The 25,197-nt window shown below is 33.4% G+C and overlaps 1 protein-coding gene across 1 annotated transcript; it reads left to right on the plus strand.

Moving 5' to 3' along the window:
- Positions 1 to 324: 324 nt before the first annotated feature.
- LOC18592830 (uncharacterized) lies at positions 325 to 21,091 on the plus strand. The gene is made up of 7 exons (XM_088808780.1): positions 325 to 571; positions 662 to 835; positions 2,278 to 2,421; positions 8,163 to 10,013; positions 10,147 to 10,506; positions 10,599 to 10,646; positions 20,918 to 21,091. Exons 2-5 carry the CDS (start codon positions 673 to 675, stop codon positions 10,500 to 10,502), a joined length of 2,514 nt encoding a protein of 837 aa, XP_088664906.1. The 5' UTR covers positions 325 to 571; positions 662 to 672; the 3' UTR covers positions 10,503 to 10,506; positions 10,599 to 10,646; positions 20,918 to 21,091.
- Positions 21,092 to 25,197: the final 4,106 nt, after the last annotated feature.

The following is a 25,197-nucleotide window of genomic DNA, read 5'->3' on the forward strand; positions in this document are numbered from 1 at the left end:
TTGCAAATAGATTTCTATATTACGATTGCAATGTTAATAAATCAAGTATCTTTTTTTTATACCAATTTTGCAAGTGAAATTCCATACGAGATTGGAAATCTTATTACATTGGACAAATTTTATGCGTCATATACGCACATAAGTGGACTAATTCCACCTTCCTTCTTCAATATTTCTTTATTGAAAGAAATTTATCTCCAAAACAATAGTCTATCTGGTAATCTACTCAACAACATTTAATTGCATTTTTTGATGTAGTTTATTTTAGGAGTAAAAATAATTCTAACTTGTATTTTTCTTTTCTCTTAAGGTAAATTACCATGCGTGAGCTTGGATTCAAATCTTGAGGTGCTTCACTTAGGGAGTAATAATCTCAGTGGAAATATTCCTGACTGTATCTCTAATGCTTCAAAGCTCAAAATTCTAAGCTTGTATCAAAACTCGTTCTCTGGTCTTATTCCAAATACACTTGGCAATTTAAGTTTTCTTGAGGAGCTACGCCTTGGGTCGAACCATTTAACCACAAAACCTCCAAACCATGAGTGGAGCTTCCTTTCTTCATTGGCAAACTGTAAGAATCTAAGTGTCTTACAGATATCATCAAATCCATTAAATGGCATTCTTCCAACTTCTATCTCAAATCTCTCCACATCACTTGCAGATTTTGGTGCCATGGATTGCCAAATTAAAGGTATCATTCCTATGGAAATCAGTAGCTTAAGCAACATTAGAGTTTTGGATCTCGGTCAAAATGAATTGAGGGGATCTATTCCAAGAAGCATTGGAAATTTAACTAGACTCAAAGTATTAGATTTGCGCGAAAATAGTTTGAAAGGTAAGATTCTACATTTGATTTTTAAGTTTATAACTTGGTTTTCATTATTTTCTACTTAAGATTCCATTTTTGGTTTAAAATTCCTACTACAAAAATGTACGTATACGTGCTAATTCTTATTGAAATTGAAAAGCACCTTCTACTTTTAATTAATAAAAATATACAAAAGAAAAATACAAATAAGAATTATTACTATTTGTAATGGTTTAGTATAATGGTATTATGTAGTTTAATTTTTTGGGTTATATAAAATTTCTTTTCTCAGTATCCATCTCCATGAACACTCAAATGTTAAAATTAGTGAAATTTAAATCAATTAATATCGTAATTTTTTTTTATAGTTTCTTAGTGTTAAAAATTAAAATATTAAGATACAATAATAAATATTTAACAGATGTTTTTATATTCACATTTTACTTCTTAACAATTGATGAAATTTTACCAAAAAAATAATATTATTTCAGATTTTTTTTATATATTTTGGAGGGGGAGGATTCAAATCTTATTTTTTTAAAGAGAAAGATCATGTACCAACTAATGAAGGAAATTCCTTGGGGGCTAATATTACTTCAAATTTATCTTTTTGTTTGTTCAATTTTTTTCATTTGACTTTATTTATATTTATTAGATTTTTTCATTTTAAATTAACAAAAGGATATTTTATTTTAAAACTTATAATTTGGTTTGACAAAGTTATATCTTTTATTTTAAAACTTTATTTGTTCAATTTTTTCACTTGACAAATTGTCAAAAAAAAGTTTCACTTGACTTTATTTATTTTATTTGATTTCTTTATTTTCAATTAACAAAAAGATTGTTTACTTTAAAACTTATAATTTGGGTTAACAAAGTTAAATCATTTATTTATTGAAAGTAAATAAAAATACTATCAAATAATTTTTATATATTCTAGAACATATCTACAATATTAATTTTGTCAAACATTATCTTAAATTCTATTTAAAGTAGTTTTAAAAAAAACTCGAACATTATATTAATTTAACTTATAATTTTATAAATTTGGAGTAAATAGTTTCAATAATTATGAATTGTGTTAATATTAAGAAAATAGCTATTAAATATTTTCAAAAATTTTACTTTATTTACAAGTGATCAAATCCTTGGAAAGCGGGTCGATGGTCTTTCTTTGGAGGCACTTGCCGTACAAATATGAGCTTCCTTATTGGTCCAATTCCAGCTTCTGCCTTCAACATATCTTCTTGCAAAGAAATTATTTCTATAAAGTAGTATTACAGATGAATGCAACAATAATCTTTAAAATTTTACTGTACAAATATAATGGAAATTTGAGCAATCTCTAGAAGATTGATCTAAGTTATAGAATGTCGTTGTGTAGGTGATTTTGATTGCAAATAGATTTCTATATTATTATTGCAATGTTAACATATCAAGTAGTTTTTTAATTCGTACTATTTTTGCAGGTGAAATTCCAAGTGAGATTGGCAATCTTATACGGTTGGAGACATTCAATGCAGGGGATATGCACTTAAGTGGACAGATTCCACCTTCCATCTTCAATATTTCTTCATTGAAAGGAATTTATCTCAATAACAATAGTCTATCAGGTAAACAAGATTAATTACATTTCTAACCTAATTTATTTTAGGAGTAGATATAAACTAGTCCTACTCATATGCACACACCCACTACATGGGTGAAAAATAAATATACAATAACATTTTATGAAGAAATTGATATATAATATTTATTAAATAAATTTTGTAAAAAAATAAAAAGTTACAATTTTTATGGTCATGTTGTCTTAAAAGAGAAAAAAAAAAGAATGTAAAACTCTATAAATGACAAAAAAGAAAAAAAGAGTGAAAGAAGTATAAATTGAATAAATAACTAACTAGATTTAAATTGCAAAACTATTTACATGACAGAAAAATAAGACTAAAAGACATATAAATTCAATAAATAAGTAACTAGGTTTAAATTTTTAGAATACAATAAGTTGATGTCTATTAGCATCATCACCGAATTTTGATACATATTAGAATAGTTACTAACCATGGGTCAAGATTGAAGAGAAATGCATAGTTTGAAGAGAAATTTAATAGTGAATTTTTAGTTATGTAAAAATTTAGGAATACTTTAATTATCTGTTGCAATATTATTGTTAAAAATTACATAGTAACTATTATAACTGAATTTTTTGTAGTGGATATGTATGATTTTATAAAAATTTTACATTAATAAAAGTTCAAAAAATGGACATATTATAATAAAGAAAAATAATAAAAGGTTAATATAATGGAATAATATTAAATTCTTTAAATAAAATTGACTTGACACATTGAGTAGATTTTAACTACTTATTGAACACTTTTCATCTTAAAAAATACTCCATTAATTCATTTAAAAAATAAATAACCAATTTCATTGAAAATATCAAATCATTAAATTTTTTTGAAAGATAAAAACTTCATTAATCAAACAAGGAATTGAAAGTTCCTATGCTTTCTTCAAAAACAGAACCTCAAAACAAAAGTGGTCATCCCAGAAGCACAATCAAGATCAAATAATATGAGCAAGTCATCAACCGCAAAATTGTCACCAGAACTTCAAAGGTTGATTCATCAAACACATGCCAAAAACATAACCAGAACAAAATCTGAGTCACAATCCAGAAAAAACCTTGATTTCAACAGTTCAGCATCAAACACAAGAGCAGGGGACAGACAAAGAATCCGCAAAAGATCATAGAATAAGACTGAACAGAACAGTCATAAAACAATAAGGATAGAAACAAGGAACCACAATCAAGCAGAACAACATCCTAGAAAAGTCAGCGTATTAACAAGACCCTAAGAAAATCATGATGAGGTCAGAATCCCTACCAAACGCCTTTTTATGCCGAATAATCTGCAAAACTGTTACCTATCCATGGAAAGTGAGTGATCATCCACATCAACACCATGGGTTATAGCCTCTCAATTCGAATCAAAGGAGCATCAGTTATGAACTACCACTAATTCCACTATAATATTGGCAGAGTCCGATTCCACTATAAGTTCATGAGAAGCAGCCTACCAAGATGCAGCAAACAAAGCAAAGGCTTCTTTAATCGCAAGAATCTCAGCCCGGTTTGAGTCACCCACGCCTATAGATTTTGAAAATAGAATTTTGACATGCTTGCCCTCATTTCGAACTGCACCTCCAATACCAGATTCAACCGGACATCTTTTGCAACTCTCCTCTAATCGCAACCCTCCCTTTCAACAGCTGTCAATAAAAAATTTCAATTTTAGGTGGAGTAAGTTTAACCCAAACCATCTTCCAAATACTATTCCTAATATCCTGGGAACCAATAACCATACTACAAAAAGGTTTAGACGAATAAGAACCACTAGTACTGCCCTTCCAAATAATCCTGTATGATACCCCCCAGATGAGAGGATTATCATTAAAAGCATTACAGAACATGACCCACTGCTCAACCTTCCAATCAAATAACCTTCTTTTTAACTTAACGTCCCATGACCAAATCTCATCAACCCACTTTCCAAAATCAGCCAACTTTCCTTCTCTACGCAAAGCAAGTGCATAAAACCTTAGAAAGTCATTACACAGAACAACGCCATCAATCCATTCATGCAGAAATGAATACTAAGATCATCTCTCGCCACAAAACCAATACCATCTCTCAATTTATTGGCATAAGAATCATTAGAAAAAAGGGGACTAATTATGTTTTTCCAAACTAAGGAAGATTTCCTATTACCTGAATTAACTGAAAGCACACTCATCAAGTCGCCACCATTCCTTTCAACAATCGCTCGCTTTCATAGATTATTACACTTGTCCTTGAATCTCCATAACCACTTTTTAAGAAGAGCACGGTTTTTCAAGTGAAGATCCCAAATGCCCAACCCGTCATTAGTTTTGGAGGTACATATAGAATTCCAATCAACATAATGAATATTGCTATTTGAAGAAGAGCTGCACCATAAGAACCGTCTCTAAATACTATCAAGCTCCTCCTTAACCCTAATTGGCATTTGAAACATCGACACAAAGTAGATGGGAAGGGTGGCCATAACAGATTTAACATCGTCATTGCACCACCTACAAAAAGCATCTTCGATTTCCAACCAACAAGCTTAGACTCAAACCTTTCAATAACTAGTTTCTAAATGGCTTTTATATTCAGTTTGTTCCTAACGAAAAACCGAGATAATCAGTTGGCAACACATCAGCTTTACCAGAGATTCTCCTTGCCGATTCATACATACTAATCACAAAAAGACTTCTTCTTTTAAAATTAGCTTTAAGCTTAGATATAAGTTGAAAAATTCTCAATACCCTTCTAATGTTACACAAATTATCGAATTCTGACTCACAGAAAGTCATCGTGTCATTCTCATATTGTAGATGTGACATTACGAAACCATTTCATCCAATCTCCACACCATGAACAACCCCTATTTCGATTGCTCTAGGCATCAACGTCTTAAAAGCTTCCGCTACCAAATTGAATAAAAAGAAGAGAGCGAGCAGTCTTGTTTTAATCCTCTCCTTAAACGAAATTGTCTAGACGGTGATCCATTAACGAGAGTAGAAACAAAAGCCATAGATAAACAAGCCATCATACATTTCCTCCATCTAATCCCAAAACCCATTTTACTCAACATCATATCAAGAAATCCCCAATCAACACTATCAAATGTTTTCTCAAAATCAACTTTCATAAAAACTCCACCTTTACCATTCCTCTTGATATCATCAAAAACCTTATTGGCAATCAAAACACAATCGAGAATCTACTTACCTTTGGTAAAAGCAAATTGATTTTGTCCAATATCCTTTCTCAACCTATTAGCAAGAACCTTCGCTAAAATTTTATAAATACTCCCTACAAGACCTATCGACCGGTATTCATTAAGTGAACTTGGACTAAAGCATTTTGGAATCGACGAGATAAAAGAAGCATTAACTCAACCATCCATATTTGCAAGTATCAAAAAAAGTCGAAAAAATATTTCATGACATCACCTTTAATTCTACTCCAATGACTTTTAAAGAAACTCGTACTATACCCATCCAGACCCGAAGATTTATTCCCATCACAATTTCTGATCACTTCCCACACTTCCGATTCAGTAAACATCTCTTCCAACTAGTCTGCCAATTGCACTCCAACTAACTTTAATGGACATCTAAAATCAGCAACTGCAGCCACCCTACCAAACCTATATAATTTTTCAAAATGATTAGCAATAGCCTCCTTAACCTTGTTCGGTCCCAAAATCAAAAAAGCATCCATTGACAAACTATCAATACGATTGATCCTTCTCCTTGTCAAGGCTACCGCGTGGAAATATTTTGTATTCTGATCACCTTCAAGAAACCACTAGGGGTTATTTGGGTTAGAGTCATTCGAGTTTGGGTCATTTTGGATTCAAATTGTTGACTTTTAAAGTAAAATAAGTTTATTAAATTATATCTTATTTTAACTCTCCAAAATAAAATTTTAAATACCAACCAATATGGATGTGCTCTCTCATTGGTGACATTTTTAGACAAGGTCCTGATACAACATAAACTTTCAACATCACACACAAATAAATACGATTACATCTACTAGAAATGAAAAATATCATATATGTAAACTAATTTTTATATGCCGTTTTATTTTTCTTCACCAATATTTTTTTATTGACTTTATTAAGATCTTATTAATATTAGATTATATCACAATAATTTTCATTTATATTATATTTTCTTAACAAAGCATCATTTTCAAGTTATGTTGTTTTTATATTTTAAAAATTAGGTAACAATGTTTATAATATTACTAAAGTTGAAGAGCCAATTTCCTTTTTTTCTGTTTTCTTTTTCCTTTTTGCTGTTTTTGTGGGCTTATTAGGCCATATAACTCCCCCTTTTTTTTCATTTTTTTGTCTGTGTTTCGGCATCTTTTATTTTCTCAAATTATTTTGAACCTTTGTTAAAAAAAATGTTTTTGCCATCACTTTTTCCAGTTTTAGTTTGTAGTCTTCATCCTCAATTTTCTTTTAATTACTTTTTTTAAGCATTAAAAATGGCAACTCTCTTTAAACTCTAGATTGCTTGATATAGTTCATACCTCTGGGAGCTTATTTGACCCGGTAGGATCTTCCATAGGAAGTGTTGTTCGAATAGAGCCTTTTTAAAATTGCTGGAAAGAGAAACTAAAACAACATTTGACAAACATAATGTAGAACTATTATAGGATATAAAAAAAATTATTTGGTAATATTTTAATTTATTTTTAATAAATAAAAAGCTAAACTTTATTAAACAAAACCATGTTTTAAAATGAAGGAAATAAATAAAATGAAATAATTTTGTTTTAATTAAAAATCATAAAATAAATTTATCTAGTTTATTAATGTAATGAAATCTTTTCTTGACCGAGCAAAAAAAATTAAGAATCATAAAATAATTTTAATCAAGAAAAAATTTTGAACCGAATAAAAAGATGAACGTGAAAAAAATATAATTCTCCCTAAAATTTTATGGATTATTGTAAGACAAAGTCAGAATATAGAGAAATTTCATTACATATTTGTTAGTGCACACTAACACTCTTTGCATAAATTTTGATTTGAAGTTTCATCTAAAATTTTAAAATTTCTGAGTGTCAAACACCTTGCTTTTGTTTTTGGAGTAGAAAAGCTTTTCTATAAACTAGACCAAACACCCATTAAGTTTATCACATTTTAAAAAATTTGGTCAAGCAAAGCTATTAAGAGATTTATAAGGTCTTTTTAATTGATTTTCTCTAGACAATTGAGTCCAATCATTAAATATTTATGATGTATCTTTTGTGATAATTAACATATAAAAAAGTGACATGAATAAGGCAAAAAAATAAAAAATAAAAAAAGATTAGAAAAGTTTTGTGAAATATTTAGGGAGTACAAATTCAAAGGTAACAACAAATGAAAATGAGAATTATATTGAAGTGGATAGGTTATCAGGTTTCTTCCTATTTTTAAATGAATGAGTCCAACTATGATATATGGTATGTAAATATTAAAAATTTTATAAAATTTTTCTCAACATTTTTAAATGAAATATTTTTTTATGAATAACCATAAATGTAACATGAAACTTCCTATAATCTAAGTTTTAATGGGCATAACTTTTTATGGGTCTTGAACTAGTGACAGTATTTCTTTTTTACTTTATATTTGCACTATATAACTAAAAATTTATGTGTGCATTGTTTTCTAAAATGGAATAACTAAGAATTTATTTATGCATCAATTTTTTTTTTGTAGAATAATTCAAACTTGTATTTTTCTTTTCTTTTAAGGTAAATTACCATGCATGAGCTTGGATTCAAATCTTGAGGAGCTTTTCTTATGGGGTAATTATCTTAGTGGAAATATTTCTGATTGTATCTCTAATGCTTCGAAGCTCAAAATTCTAAACTTGAATCAAAACTCGTTCATTGGCCTTATTCCCAATACACTTGGAAATTTATGTTTCCTTGAGGTCCTACGCCTTTGGTCAAACCATTTAACTACCAAAACTCCAAATCATGAGTGGAGCTTTCTTTCTTCATTGGCAAACTGCAAGAATTTAAGGGTCTTAGAGATATCATTCAATCCATTGAATGGCATTCTTCCAACTTCTATCTTGAATCTTTCTGCATCACTTCAACGTTTTGTAGCTGATGATTGCAAAATTAAAGGTTTCATTCCTATGGAAATCGGTAGCTTAAGCAACATTATGGTTTTAAGTCTTTCGCAAAATGAATTAAGTGGATCTATTCCAGCAACAATAGGAAGGCTACAAAATGTCCAAGGCTTGTATCTTAATGGTAATAAATTACAAGGCCCTATTCCAGACAGTGTCTGTCATTTGGAGAAATTGAGCTATTTATCATTGAGTGCTAATATGCTTCAAGGACCTATACCCCATTGTTTGGGTGATTTGACTTTTCTCAGAAACCTGTACTTGGATTCCAACAAATTGCATTCGACGATACCTTTCACTTTTTGGAGCCTTAAAGATATATTGAAAGTAGACTTGTCTTCAAATTATCTTAATGGTTCACTTCCACTAGATATTGGAAATTTGAAGGTACTAACATATTTGAATTTGTCAAGAAATCTATTTTCAAGTGATATTCCAATCACAATTGGAGGTCTCAATGGTCTACAAATTTTATCTCTATCTAGCAACAGGCTACAAGGTCCTATTCCTCAGTCATTAGGTGACATGTTCAGTTTGGAAACCTTGGATTTGTCTAATAACAATTTGTCTGGAATCATTCCCAAGTCTTTGGAAAGACTTTCTTATCTCAGATACTTTAATGTGGCTTTCAATAGATTGGAAGGAAAAATCCCCAATGAAGGATGCTTTCAAAACTTCACGACTAAATCATTCATGCATAATTATGCACTTTGTGGTTCACCTCAACTACAAGTCCCTCCTTGCAAAACCATCACCCATCGATTATTGAAGACAACCTTAATGCATATTTTGAGGTATGTTTTACCAATAATTGCTTCAATAATGGTGATACTTACCTTCATTATTGTTTTAAAAAAATTCCAGAATCGAAGTACAAGTCTTCCAATGAATGAAGGTTTAACTCTGGAAATACGTGGTAGAAATCTGTATAATAGACTTCTACAAGCGACTGATAGATTCAGTGAAGGAAACTTGCTTGGTTCTGGGAGTTTTGGCTCTGTATATAAAGGAACAATTTCAAATGGGAGAAATGTTGCCATAAAAGTCTTTAATTTGCAATTAGAAGGAGCATTCAAGAGTTTTGACGTTGAATGTGAAGTGATGCAAAATATACTTCATCGCAATCTTGTCAAGGTTATTAGTTTTTGCTCTTGTATTGATTTCAAAGCCTTAGTGCTTGAATTCATGCCTAATGGGAGCCTTGAGAAATGGTTATATTCGAACCATTGTTTCTTGGATATCCTTCAACGAATCAACATAATGATAGATGTTGCATCAGCATTAGAATACCTCCATTTGGGACATCGAAATCCTATAATCCATTGTGACCTAAAACCAAGTAATGTTTTACTTGATAGAGACATGGTTGCACATGTGGGAGATTTTGGCATTGCCAAAATGTTGGGAGAAGTAGAAACTATGAAACAAACCATGACACTTGCCACTATTGGATATATGGCACCAGGTGATATCATTTTCTCATATGGTTTTTTATTTCTACATGTATGGATGCATTAGCATTCATTTTATTCATGATTAATGACACTACAATAATAGGATGACATCTTTTTAATGATCCAATTATGTTTAACATGCAGAATATGGATCAGCGGGAATTGTTTCTGTAAAAAGTGATGTTTATAGTTATGGTATTTTATTAATGGAAACTTTCACAAGAAGGAAACCCACAAATGAAATTTTTGTTGGAGAAATGAGTATGAAGCATTGGGTGAAAGAGTCACTATCTAATGGAATAATTGGTGTTACTGATTCTAGTTTATTGAGAAATGAGGAAAACCATTTCATGGTTAAAGCAAATTGCATAGCATCCATTATGGGATTAGCTTTGGATTGTTCAGCTGAATTACCTGAAGAAAGGAAAGATATGAAGGATGTTGTTTGCATACTTAAGAAGATCAAAATAATGTATTTGAACAACATTAGGAAAGTTTAATATGGTAAGTAATGAGTTTGTTTATTGTTATCCATATATAGTTTATATAACTTCCCTCAAGGAAAGCCTTCTTTTAAGCTTTATATTTTCTTGCAGATTCAAGGCTACAACTACTGGAATACATATTTTGGGTCCATATTGAAGGTATCTTTATAAATTTTCATTTATAGATTGCTTACAAGATGCAGAAAATGGAGTTCTTGAATTTTGACAAATTAATTTGGTCCTTGTTTTACAATGTTAGGTTTTGAAAAGTCATTTAGCCCATTAAAGATATCTTGCATTTTACTCATCTAAGTTTGCAAATTCTTATCGCCTATTCATAATGGCAAGTTGGATTCTTCCTTATATATCATCCAATGCTCTTATTTTATCAACTATATGTACAAATTAAGTATCTTTTTTTCTATTTTTGTTCTTAATCTTGGCACACGAACCAAATTTAGCAAATATGATGAGAGGGGATAAAGATACATGCATTTGCAAGCTTGATGAACTTTCATGTTTCATGTGATTTTGGTTAGAAATTAATAAACAAATTAGAGCTCAAGCTGATATAGGAGTCATTTAATTCTCTTGCGATTGCTATTTTAGTGGAGAGTTGTTTAGGTTTATGAATTTGACATGGATTAAGTCTTTTGATTTGTTATGCAGTTACAACTATTTTTCTAGAAGTATTAAATGATTAATAATAAACTTGTATTGAATCAATTTGTTAAAATTGAAAAAAACCTTAATAGCTTCATATTTATAAAGTAAATATGCATGAATCTATCACTATGTCCTTGAAAATTTATAAACTGTTATCTGCACCGAAAGACTTCAACAAAACCTCAAAACATAAAAATAAAAATTTTTCTCTTGAAAAAGCTTATGAGTCAGTTTCAAATTGAGTACCACAAGGAACATGAGAAAAGAGCAAAAGACTTATGTGTCAAATGTTCAGAAAATGGAGGAAGGATAGTTTAGCAAACTCATAAAGAAGAAAAGAACTTTCTACTAATGCCTAAATATTCAAGAAAGAAAATAGTGCAAGTTTCCATTATGGAAAATAGATTTCTTCATGAAAGATTGTAATTTCTTCAAGAAGGAACACCAATAGCTTAACAAAAAAAAATTGCAGTGTTAATTTCTAAAATTACTATCTTGGAAGACAATTAGACATTGGAGTGCTACCAAGCATGATTGTAAAGACAATAAATTAGATTATAGTACTTTACCTCCTCTTCTCAATTTTTAGACATTTGATTTTAGGACCATAAAGTAATTCAACTTCAACTTCATACATCTAAAACTAAGCTAAGGCTTCATTCTTTTTATGTAACAAATAAGCATAGCAAAATTTCGATACATTATACATAAAAACCACATAATATCTCTTTCCTCCTATTGAAGGTGAGCTATATAAATCTCAAACAAGAATAATTGTAAAAACAATAAATTAGTTATTGTCATGACCCAAAACCTCCCTCGGGCTCATGACAACCGCCGCAACTTCTCAATTGACACTCATTACCCGAAATGCCAATCAGAACCCCGCAAGGCTTACATATCAGTTTCTTGCCTTTTCTATGAGTAATCGTTTTTAAACATTTCATTTTAAACAATTTCCAGTAGTTTCCTGCTCAAGTAAATCAAAAGACAAAAATATTTTAAAAGGATTTATAGATAAATATCACTATTCAAAATATTGATTAAAATATAGCATTTTTTATATAAAACAATATTTATAGAAACACGTGTAAGAAATCTTTTGTAACGTGTAAGTAAAATAAATTCACACATACAAAAATTTATAAAGTTATAATGTACAATAATGGTTACAATGATAAGTGGCCCAAAATACACCCAATGTTGGTGCTAGAAACCTACTGTCTGTGTGGTAGAGATGTCAACTGGAATCCTCGACAAAATAGGGTATCTACAAGCTACCACAGACTTGAAATGTTTGGAAAGGAGGTGGGTGAGATTTTGCAATCCCAATGAGTAAATAGACATTATCATAAATATCTAAAGGTAAGTAATAGGGAGGCAAGTTTAAATAACAAATCACAAACCATTTCATAATGTTTCCAATTTATTTCTTAAACCATAAAATATTTGTAATTTACCAAAACAATTGTTAAGGCTTATGTCTTTTATAAAAGAAACAAGGCTCAAGCCAAAACTAATCCTTGGGGATACCTTGGACGAGGCATCTAACCGAGTCCGCCAAGGTTGTTATAACATTTACATGTGAAACACATTTTTATTTTTAAAACAAGCCGTTCCTTGGCGTTGGCCGAGTTACACATTCACGTGGGGGTTCGACGTGAAGTGAACTCTAACACTACCCCGGGAGTTACCCTCATCGCCTCTACAACCAGAGTAACTATGAAACCAAGTTTACCGTGCCCCTCTAATAGGCAGCCCACGGAAACCCGTCACTGCAGTGACTAAACCCACCAATTTTAATAAAATTTTGACAGTATAACGTGGTTTTTATTTATTTATCCAATCTGCATAGTAAAAGACAGCTTACATTCTATTCCCAATGAAATTATAAACTATAGCCACATATACTCATATATATATTTTTCAAGACCATTGGTAGCCTCCAATTACTCAATTTCATAATCAACACAATATATTTTTATTTGTCACATTTATTTCTAAAACATCAAAAATCTCGTTTTAATCTCATTTTCTTTTCATAAAATACGTAAAGAGCATTTAAAAATAAACTCTAGATAATTTACAATAATAATAGGTTTACTCACCGTTTGTACAAATTAATTACTTTTTAGGTGCCCCGATAACTACTCGTCGGGTACAATTTCCCTTGCCTTTACTAGAAAGCTCTCTTCCTAGACACATTACAAAAATTTACTCAATTCATCACATTAATGCTAAATCACTATATATTTGACTTAAATCCTATACTAATGCATGGTATGAAATGCAATAGCCAAAAATGGCTTAAACGCGGTATTAACCTATTTTTGGCACTTTACCCGATAAATTGCTAACGCGCTCCATTTTAGCTCTAAATTGTCCCATTCTCTCTCCAACCTTTCTAACCATTAATTATCAGCCAATATTCCTCTAAAATCACCAAAATCAGCTCACTCTCTTCCTTGGAAAATTCGGCCAAAAATGGGACATTAACTCGGTAAATTTTCTACTTTGTTTTTCTATCACATTTAACCATTTTTCATCATTTTCTCTTCATTTCTCTTAGAATAAAAATCAGATCATCATCATTGTACCTCATTGCAGATTCGGCCAAGGGTGGGTATTGTGAAAATTTAATGCTTTCTTGCCCAATTTAATTTCTAAACACATTTAACTAACTAAAACTACCAATTTAACTAAAAATCAAAACCTAAAAATTTCAAAATCTCTCCCCTAGAATTTTGTCCAGCCCTTGATGTCACTTTTAGATCTCTCTCCTCAAGCATGCTAAATGGAAACAAAGGCATAAGAAAGGTAGAAATCAAGTTAAAGTCGAAAAATCTTACCGTTAGACGAGTAAACGGGCGAAAAACGCGAATTCCCCTTTGAATTTTCTTGTTTCTCTTTGGTTTTTCTTTTTTTCTTCCTTTCCTCTCTATTTTCTCTCTTGTTCTCCCTTATGGCTGGCCAGCACTTAAAATGGGGTTTAAATGGGCTGACTTTTCATTAAAATAATATTATATCATTAAAAAAATACCATGTGTCACTTTCCCATTGGTCCATTTTTAAAGTTTCATCCATTTCTTTCCAAATTTTCACCATACACTTGTCCCACATATCCATAGCTTAGATAAAATTCTCAAACTTATCCAAAGTCTCGGTGGAGTAATTTTTTAAATTTACACTTTTGCCCTCGTAAAAGTGAAAAATTACATTTTTGTCCAAAAACTGAAAAATTGCCCATAGACATATTTTTCATCCCTTATACTCATACCATTCTCCAATTTGTCAAATTTGATCTAAATTCTCTCAAAATCTCAAATTTTATCCGTGGGTGGCAAAATTACGATTTTACCCCTACACTCTAGAAATCACCAGAATTAAACTTTTTCACTTCCTATCATTAATTTATACTCCAAATAGTTAATCTTGGTAAAAAATTTCACTCCATTATCAAATTATTATCTTAGGTGGCAAAATGACGATTTTACCCCTAAACATCAAAATTTTTAATTTTACCCCTAATGAACCCTCGAACTCCGAACAATCATTTTTAGTCATTCATGTACTATAAAATATTAAATTTCATCCTACAATTCCTATTTGAACTAGTTCGAGGTTAAATCAACTCAAGTGTACCATTAGGTACAATACTGGGTTTCGTCTATTCTTAGGTGCTTTCCTAGCATAATAACATGCTACTCAATGCATATATGTCATGACATGTGTTTATAGGGTCAGGTTTTACAATTCTACCCCCCTTAAAATAAAATTTTGACCTCAAAATTTCACTTACCAGATTCGACAAATAGATGCGGGTATTGGTTCCTCATCTGATGCTCTACTTCCCATGTCATTTCCTCTATTCGAGCACTTTTCCACAACACTTTGACCATTGAAATACTATTGTTCCTCAGTACTCGATCCTTTCGATCCAAGATACTCACAAGTTGCACCTTGAACTTCAAATCGTCATGCAACTCGATCGGAGGTGCTTCGAGGATGTGAGAGGGATCTGGTACATATTTCTTAAGCATGGAGACATGGAAAACGTTGTGGATCTGATCTAACTCCGGAGGTAATTCTAACCGATAAGCCACTGGTCCAATTCTCTTAATGATTCGAAATGGTCCAATATACCTCGAGTTAAGCTTTCCTCGCTTCGCAAATCGAATCACACCTTTCATTATCCAACAAGATATCATAATTTACCATAATAATATAATCAAATAAAACTTAATACCACAAAGCATTCAAATTATTACCTTTCGAATGAGACACCTTAAGAAAAACTCTATCATCGATCTCAAACTCCAAGTCTTTTCTCCGTTTATCTGCATAGCTCTTCTGCCTATCTTGGGCTACCTTTAGCCTCTCTCGTATAACCTTGATCTTGTCATTAGTTAGCTCGATCAATTCCACACTAACTAACTTCTTTTCACCCACTTCGTCCCAACAAAGTGGAGTACAACATGTCCTTCCATATAAAGCTTCGTATGGTGCCATACCAATGCTAGACTGGAAGCTGTTGTTGTAAGCAAATTCCACTAACGGCAAGTGTCTATCCCAATTTCCAAGAAAATCCATGACACAAGCCCTCAACATATCTTCCATAGTCTGGATAGTCCTCTCTGACTGACCATCCGTCTGTGGGTGAAAAGTAGTGCTAAATTTCAATTTGGTTTCGAAAGCTTCTTGAAATTTCGACCAAAATCGAGAACTGAATCGAGGATCTCGGTTTGACACTATAGAAACGGGAACTCCATGTAGCCTCACAATCTCATCTATATAGAGCTGCTAGCTTATCAATAGAGTATGTACTATGGATAGCTAAAAAGTGAGCGGACTTAGTCAACCGATCTATGATCACCCAAATTGCATCCTTTCCCCTCTGTGTCCACGGCAGTCCCAAAATAAAATCCATAGTTACATGCTCCCATTTCCACTCAGGAACAGGTAAAGATTAAAGTGTACTTGCTGGCTTCTGATGCTTCGCCTTAACTTGCTGACATATGAGACACTTTGCTACAAATTCTGCTACGTCTCACTTCATACCTGGCCACCAATAATTCTTCCTGATAGTCCTATACATCTTGGTGCTTCCAAGATGTAATGCATAGGCAGATGAATGGGCTTATTCCATGATCGCCTGTCTCAACTGGTTTCCCTCAGGAACACAAACTCGGTCTCTAAACATCAAGACGTTATCCTCTTTGATTCTGAACTCACTAACTCCCCCATCGGTCAATTTTGAATTTCTTTCCTTAACTCATCATCAGACCTCTGAATGTCCTTGATCTGATTAAGTAACGAAGGTAACACAATGAAGTTTGCCAATAAGGATCCATCCTCACCATTTCTCAACTAGACCCCAAGAAATTTCATCTCTAATAATGCTGGAAAATAACAACTTTGAAGTACTGCTAAAGACCATGAAGACTTACGACTTAAGGCATCAGCTACAACGTTCGCCTTTCCCTGATGATAGTCTATCACCAAGTCATAATCTTTTATCAACTCCAACGATCGCCTTTGCCTCAAATTAAGCTCTTTCTGAGTGAGCAAATATTTTAAACTCTTGTGATCTGTAAATATCCGATAATGCTCACCATACAAGTAATGCCTCCAGATTTTTAAAGCAAACACCACTGCTGCTAACTCTAAATCATGGGTAGGGTAATTTACTTCATGCCTCTTTAGCTATCTAGAAGCATAAGCCATAACTTTTTCATCCTGCATCAATACGCACCCCAACCCCAACTTTGAGGCATCACTATATACTACAAATCCCTTACCACTCATAGGAAGTGTTAAAACGGGAGCGGAGGTTAACCGATTCTTTAGCTCCTGAAATCGATTCTCACAAACATCATCCCACTCAAACTTAACTCTTTTACGAGTTAGACGGGTCAGGGAGCTGCTATTAAGGAAAACCCCTGAACAAACCTCCGATAATAACCGGTTAATCTGAGGAAACTACGAATCTTCGTCATTGTCTTAGGTTGCTCCCATTGTAAAATTGCCTCTATCTTATTGGGATCAACACATATTCCAGCTCCTGATACTACGTGTCCCAAGAATACCACTTCCTGTAACCAAAACTCACACTTCGAAAACTTTGCATACAACTGTCTTTCCCGCAAAGTCTATAATACTATATGCAAATGGTTAGCATGCTCATCATTATCTCTCGAGTAAACCAGGATATCATCAATGGACACAATAACAAACTTGTCCAAGTAAGGGTGGAACACTCTATTCATGAGATCCATAAAAGCTGTCGGTGCGTTAGTTAACCCGAAAGGCATGACCAAGAACTCATAATGACCGTACCGAGTCCTGAACGCTGTCTTAGGTACATCCTATTCTTTAATCCTCAACTGATGATACCTAGACCTTAGATCAACCTTAGAAAACACTGTAGCTCCCTGTAATTGATCGAAAAGATCATCAATCCTCGGTAACGGATACTTGTTCTTAATGGTCATTCTGTTAAGTTGTCGGTAATCTATACATAACCGAAGTGCACCGTCTTTCTTTTTCACAAATAAAATCGGTGCTCCCCACGGAGATATACTAGGGCGTATAAAACCCTTGTCCACTAACTCTTGCAATTGTACTTTCAACTCCTTCAACTCTGCCGGAGCCATTCTATATGGAGGAATAGAGATAGGGGCAGTACCCGAAATTAAGTCAATGGTGAATTCAAACTCACGATCAGGAGGAAGTCTCGGTAATTCATCAGGAAATACATCAAGGAACTCACTTACTACGGGGACATTCTCTAACTTAGGTTCCTCCCTCGATATATCAAACACGTGAGCCAAGTATGTCGGATATCCCTTTCGCACCAATTTCAAAGCTTTGAGGGCCGAGATTACACAAAATGGTAATACTCGATGCTCCATCGTAAATACCACTTCTGCTCTCACTGAACTCTGGAGAATCACTTCTTTCTTAAAACAATCCACCTTTGCTCGATGAGTGGACAACCAATCCATACCCAAGATCAAATCAAAGTCTCGAATCTCCAAAGGGATTAAATTACCCATAAATTCTTCTTCCCCAACTTTAATACCACAGTCTTTATAATACGTATTTCTTACTAACCGCTCGCCTAGAGGAGTATGCACTATAATCTCTTCCTCTAATGGTGGCAGGTTCCTATCTGAGAATGATGCAAATTATATGCTCACGTATGATCTATCGGAGCCTGAATCTATCAAAACATGTGCATCTCTATCAAACACAATTATAGTACTTGTCACTGTGATAGGTCGAACTCGGGCTTCATTGTAAAACCCGACCCTATAAACACATGTCATGACATACATGCATTGAGTAGCATGTTATTGTGCTAGGAAAGCACCTAAGAATAGACGAAACCCGGTATCGTACCTAACGATACACTTGAATTGATTTAACCTCGAACTAGTTCAAATAGGAATTGTAGGATGAAATTTAATATTTTATAGTCAAGGAATGACTAAAAATGATTGTTCGAAATTCGATGGTTCATTAGGGGTAAATTTAAAAATTTTGATGTTCAGGGGTAAAATCGTCATTTTGCGACCTAAGATAATAATTTGATAATGGAGTCAAATATTTGACCAAGATTAACTATTTGGAGTATAATTTAATGATAGAAAGTGAAAAAGTTTAATTGTGGTGATTTCTGGAGTGTAGGGGCAAAATCGTAATTTTGACACCCGCGGACAAAATTTGAGATTTTGAGAGAATTTAGATCAAATTTGACAAATTGGAGAATGGTATGAGTATAAGGGATGAAAAATATGTCTATGGGCAATTTTTCAGTTTTTGGGGCAAAAATGTAATTTTTGACTTTTACGGGGGTAAAAGTGTAAATTTTAAAAATTACTCTACCAAGACTTTGGATAAGTCTGAGAATTTTATCTAAGCTATGAATATGTGGGACAAGTATGTGGTGAAAATTTGGAAACAAATGGATGGCTAGAATTTAAGGAATTAATAAAACAAAAAAATGAATAAAATAATATTATAATAGTTTAAAGGAAAAGTCAGCCATTTAAACCCCATTTTAAGTGATGGCCGGCCATAAGGAAGAACAAGAGAGGAAAGGAAGAAAAAAAAAAGAAAAACCAAAGAGAAACAAGAAAATTCAAAGGGGAATTCGCGTTTTTCGCCCGTTTACGCGTCTAACAGTAAGATTTTTTGATTTTAGCTTGATTTCTACCTTTCCTATGCCTCTATTTCCATTAAGCATGCTTGAGGAGAGAGATCAAAAAGTGATATCAAGGGCTGGACGAAATTCTAGGGGAGAGATTTTGGAATTTTTAGGTTTTGATTTTTAGTTAAATTGATAGTTTTAGTTAGTTAAATGTGTATAGAAATTAAATTGGGTAGGAAAGCATGAAATTTCCACAATACCCACTCTTGGCTGAATGTTCAATGATGTACAATGATGATGAATTGATTTTTATTCTATGGGAAATGAAGAGAAAATGATGAGAAATGGTTAAATGTGATAGAAAAACAAAGTGGAAAATTAACCGAGATAATGTCCCATTTTTGGCAAAATTTTCCAAGGAAGAGAGTGAGCTGATTTTGGTGATTTTAGAGGAATATTGGCTGATAATTAATGGTTAGAAATGTTGGAGAGAGAATGGGACAATTTAGAGCTAAAATGGAGTGCGTTAGCAATTTATCGGGTAAAGTGCCAAAAATAGGTTAATACCGCATTTAAGCCATTTTTGGCTATTGCATTTCATACCATGCATTAGTATAGGATTTAAGTCAAATATATAGTGATTTAGCATTAATGTGATGAATTGAGTAAATTTTTGCAATGTGTCTAGGAGGAGAGCCTTTTGGTAAAGGCAAGAAAATCATACCCGACGAGTAGTTATCGGGGCACCTAAAAAGCAATTAGTTTGTACAAACGATGAGTAAACCTATTATTATTGTGAATTATCTGGAGTTATTTTAAAAATGCTCTTTATGTATTTTATGAAGCGAAAATTAGATTAAAACAGGATTTTTGATGTTTTGAAATAAATGTGACAAAAAAAAAATATTGTGTTGATTATGAAATTGAGTAATTGGAGGCTGTTAACTGTCTTGAAAATTATATATTTTCCTATGAATGACTTATGAGATATGAGTATATGTGACTATATTTTGTAAGTGTATTGGGAAATTTATGTAAGCTGTTTTTACTATGCAGGCTGGATAAATAAATAAAAGCCACGTTATACTGTCAAAATTTTATTAAAATTGGTGGGTTAGTCACTGCAGTGACGAGTTTTCGTGGACTGCCTATTAAAGGGGTACGGTAAACCCAGTTATATAGTTACTCAGGTTGTAGAGGCGATGAGAGTAACTCCCGGGGTAGTATTAGAGCTCACTTTACGTGGAACCCCCACGTGAATGTGTAACTCGGCCAACGCCAAGGAACGACTTGTTTTAAAAATAAAAATATGTTTCACATGTAAATGTTATAACAACCTTGGTGGACTCGGTTAGATGCCTCGGTCAAGGTATCCCCGAGGATTAGTTTTGGCTTGAGCCTTGTTTTTAATAAAAGACATAAGCCTTAACAATTGTTTTGGTAAATTACAAATATTTTATGGTTTAAGAAATAAATTGAAAACATTATGAAATGGTTTGTGATTTGTTGTTTAAACTTGCCTCCCTGTTACTCGCCTTTAGATATTTATGATAATGTTTGTTTACTCATTGGGATTGTAAAATCTCACCCACCTACTTTCCAACTATTTCAGGTCTATGGTAGCTTGTAGATACCCTATTTTGTCGAGGATTCCAGTTGACATATCTACCACACAGACAGTAGGTTTCTAGCACCAACACTAGGTGTATTTTGGGCCACTTGTCATTGTAACCATTATTGTACATTATAACTTTGTAAATTTTTTTATGTGTGAATTTATTTTACTTACACATTACAAAAGATTTCTTACATGTGTTTCTATAAATATTATTTTATATAAAAAATTCTATATTTTAATCAATATTTTGAATAGTGATATTTATCTATAAATCTTTTTAAAATATTTTTGTCTTTTGATTTACTTGAGTAGGAAACTACTGAAAATTGTTTAAAATGGAATGTTTAAAAATGATTGCTCACAGAAAAGGCAAGAAACTGATATGTAAGCCTTGCGGGGTTCTGATTGGCATTTTGGGTAATGAGTGTCAATTGGGACGTCGCGACGGTTGTCATGGGCCCAAGGGAGGTTCCGGATCATGACATTCATCCTCAGTCACTGCAAATACCCTGGTCAAAATCTGGGGCTGCGATCTGAAAGATGGCTGCTCTGGGGTATTACTCCCCATGCCTGACCGTATCACTAGGCCCTGTCTGGATTGTGATCCCGAAGTGTCTCTCCGTGGTATACTAGGACGGGTCAGAAGAGTAGAAGTAGCTACTGTACCCCGTCTAACTGAAGACAATCTCTCCTTATATGCCCCTGTTAGCCACATTGAAAACACTTTACAATCTGTCTACATGACCCAATATGAAATCCTCTGCAATTACAACATTTGTCCAATCCTCCTAAAGTCCTCCCCTGACTACTCATCACTGGCCGATCAAATCTAGAAGATCTCGACTGTGACTGCTGAGATGGAGGTCTAGTGGATGCCACAGACGCTGAGGTAGTACTTTCTGCAGTAGATGTCGAATCTCTGCCTCTCTTTGAAGACTAACCCGAGAACGTAGGCAGATTCCTTCTCTTTGCGAACTCAGCTCGAATCCGTCTATTCTCAGTGGCGAGCTTCTCAGCCCGTAAGGCCATCTGCACAACTTCCTTATGTGGCTTCCTACCAGTCACTGTCATCCGTTCCCTGATCTCATTACGAAGCCCTTCCTCGAAATAATTTGCCTGATCTTGCTCAAATTTCACCAGATTCGGCACATATAACATCAACTCATTAAAATGAGTCTCGTACTCCTCTACAGTTAGATTTCCTTGTTTCAAGCTCAGAAATTCTCTTTTCTTTTCTTTCTGATGAAAGTAAGTAAAATATTGACCACCAAATTCTCTGAGGAAGTCAGACCATGTCTGAGGAGTAGTGGAACGGGACTTCACCGAATTCCACCAAGTACGAGCCCTCTTCTCTAGTAATCTAGTAGCCACTATTAGCTTCATATCGTCATCTAATCTCATATCAGAAAGAGTCTTTGAAACTTGATTAACCCAATCCTTAGCTGCGGTCGCATCCAACTCACCAGTAAATGAGACGCAACCCAACTGTCTAGCTTCCTTCAATTTCTTAGAAATGGAGACGTTCGGTGTCTGGGGCGGAATAGGAGGTGGTGGTACTAGGGCTGTTACAGGGAAATCAGCGGGTGGAACTGGACCAGCCTGAGCCTGGTCTGGAAGAGCAGCGAGAAAAGCTGTCAATGCTTGAGCAGCCTCGGGTGACATGGCAAGTACGCTAGGAGTAGCAACAGGTGGTGGAGGAGGTACAGGAATGTCCGTAGACTCAGTAGTAGGAACTGCTCTAAAAGAAGATGCAACCGACTCCTCTTCTATGGAATCCTGCTGACTCTGTCTGGGGCGACCTCTTCCCCTATCGGTAGATCTAGTGATAGGTGGTAGCTCACGTCGAGGAGGCATAATGATCTACAAGAAGAACGGAATTGGTTTAGACAACTTAAGACTCTATATGCAACTACATGCAACTAACTAATCTTAACTAGGCCACACTGACATTGTAAATTATTTTAAAAAAATAACTTTATATCCAAGAACTTTAAAAATCAAAAACTTCTTTCAAAACCATAAGCTTTTAAACCAAAAGTTCTGATACCAACTGAATTGTCACGACCCGGAACCTCCCTCGGCCCCATGACAACCGCCGCGACGTCCCAATTGACACTCATTACCCGAAATACCAATCAGAACCCCGCAAGGCTTACATATCAGTTTTTTGCCTTTTCTGTGAGCAATTGTTTTTAAACATTCCATTTTAAACAATTTCCAATAGTTTCCTGCTCAAGTAAATCAAAAGACAAAAACATTTTAAAAGGATTTATAGATAAATATCACTATTCAAAATATTGATTAAAATACAATATTTTTTTATATAAAACAATATTTATAGAAACAAGTGTAAGAAATCTTTTGTAACGTGTAAGTAAAATAAATTCACACATACAAAAATTTACAAAGTTATAATGTACAATAATGGTTACAATGACAAGTGGCCCAAAATACACCCAGTGTTGGTGCTAGAAACCTACTGTCTGTGTGGTAGAGATGTCAACTGGAATCCTCAACAAAATAGGGTATCTACAAGCTACCACAGACCTGAAATGTTTGGAAAGGAGGTGGGTGAGATTTTGCAATCCCAATGAGTAAACAGACATTATCATAAATATCTAAAGATGAGTAACAAGGAGGTAAGTTTAAACAACAAATCACAAACCATTTCATAATGTTTTCAATTTATTTCTTAAACCATAAAATATTTGTAATTTACCAAAACAGTTGTTAAGGCTTATGTCTTTTATAAAAGAAAACAAGGCTCAAGCCAAAACTAATCCTCGGGGATACCTTGGCTGAGGCATCTAACCGAGTCCGCCAAGATTGTTATAACATTTACATGTGAAACACATTTTTATTTTTAAAACAAGCCGTTCCTTGACGTTGGTCGAGTTACACATTCACGTGGGGGTTCGACGTGAAGTGAACTCTAACATTATCCTGAGAGTTACCCTCCTCGCCTCTACTATTGGAGTAACTATGAAACCGGGTTTACCGTGCCCCTCTAATAGGCAATCCACAGAAACCCGTCACTGCAGTGACTAAACCCGCCAATTTTAATAAAATTTTGACAGTATAACATGGCTTTTATTTATTTATCCAGCCTGCATAGTAAAAGACAGCTTACATTCTATTCCCAATGCAATTATAAACTATAGCCACATATACTCATAAATCATAAGCCGTTCATAAGAAAATATATTTTTCAAGACCATTGGTAGCCTCCAATTACTCAATTTCATAATCAACACAATATATTTTTATTTATCACATTTATTTCTAAAACATCAAAAATCCCGTTTTAATCTCATTTTCGTTTCATAAAATACATAAAGAGAATTTAAAAATAAACTCTAGATAATTTACAATAATAATAGGTTTACTCATCGTTTGTACAAATTAATTACTTTTTAGGTGCCCCGATAACTACTCGTCAGGTACGATTTCCTTACCTTTACTAGAAGGCTCTCCTCCTAGACACATTGCAAAAATTTACTCAATTCATCACATTAATGCTAAATCACTATATATTTGACTTAAATCCTATACTAATGCATGGTATGAAATGCAATAGCCAAAAATGACTTAAAAGCGGTATTAACCTATTTTTGGCACTTTACCCGATAAATTGCTAACGCGCTCCATTTTAGCTCTAAATTGTCCCATTCTCTCTCCAACCTTTCTAACCATTAATTATCAGCCAATATTCCTCTAAAATCACCAAAATCAGCTCACTCTCTTCCTTGGAAAATTCGGCCAAAAATGGGACATTAACTCGGTAAATTTTCTACTTTGTTTTTCTATCACATTTAACCATTTTTCATCATTGCTCTTCATTTCTCTTTGAATAAAAATCAGATCATCATCATTGTACCTCATTGCAGATTCGGCCAAGGGTGGGTATTGTGAAAATTTAATGCTTTCTTGCCCAATTTAATTTCTAAACACATTTAACTAACTAAAACTATCAATTTAACTAAAAATCAAAACCTAAAAATTTCAAAATCTCTCCCCTAGAATTTCATCCAGCCCATGATGTCACTTTTAGATCTCTCTCCTCAAGCATGCTAAATGGAAACAAAGGCATAAGAAAGGTAGAAATCAAGCTAAAGTCGAAAAATCTTACCGGTAGGCGAGTAAATGGGCGAAAAACGCGAATTCCCCTTTGAATTTTCTTGTTTCTCTTTGGTTTTTCTTTTTTTCTTCCTTTCCTCTCTATTTCTCTCTTGTTCTCCCTTATGGCTGGCCAGCACTTAAAATGGGGTTTAAAT

This window comes from Theobroma cacao, chromosome 8, assembly GCF_053813885.1.
Source record: "Theobroma cacao isolate CCN51 chromosome 8, ASM5381388v1, whole genome shotgun sequence".
Classification (NCBI taxonomy): domain Eukaryota; kingdom Viridiplantae; phylum Streptophyta; class Magnoliopsida; order Malvales; family Malvaceae; genus Theobroma; species Theobroma cacao.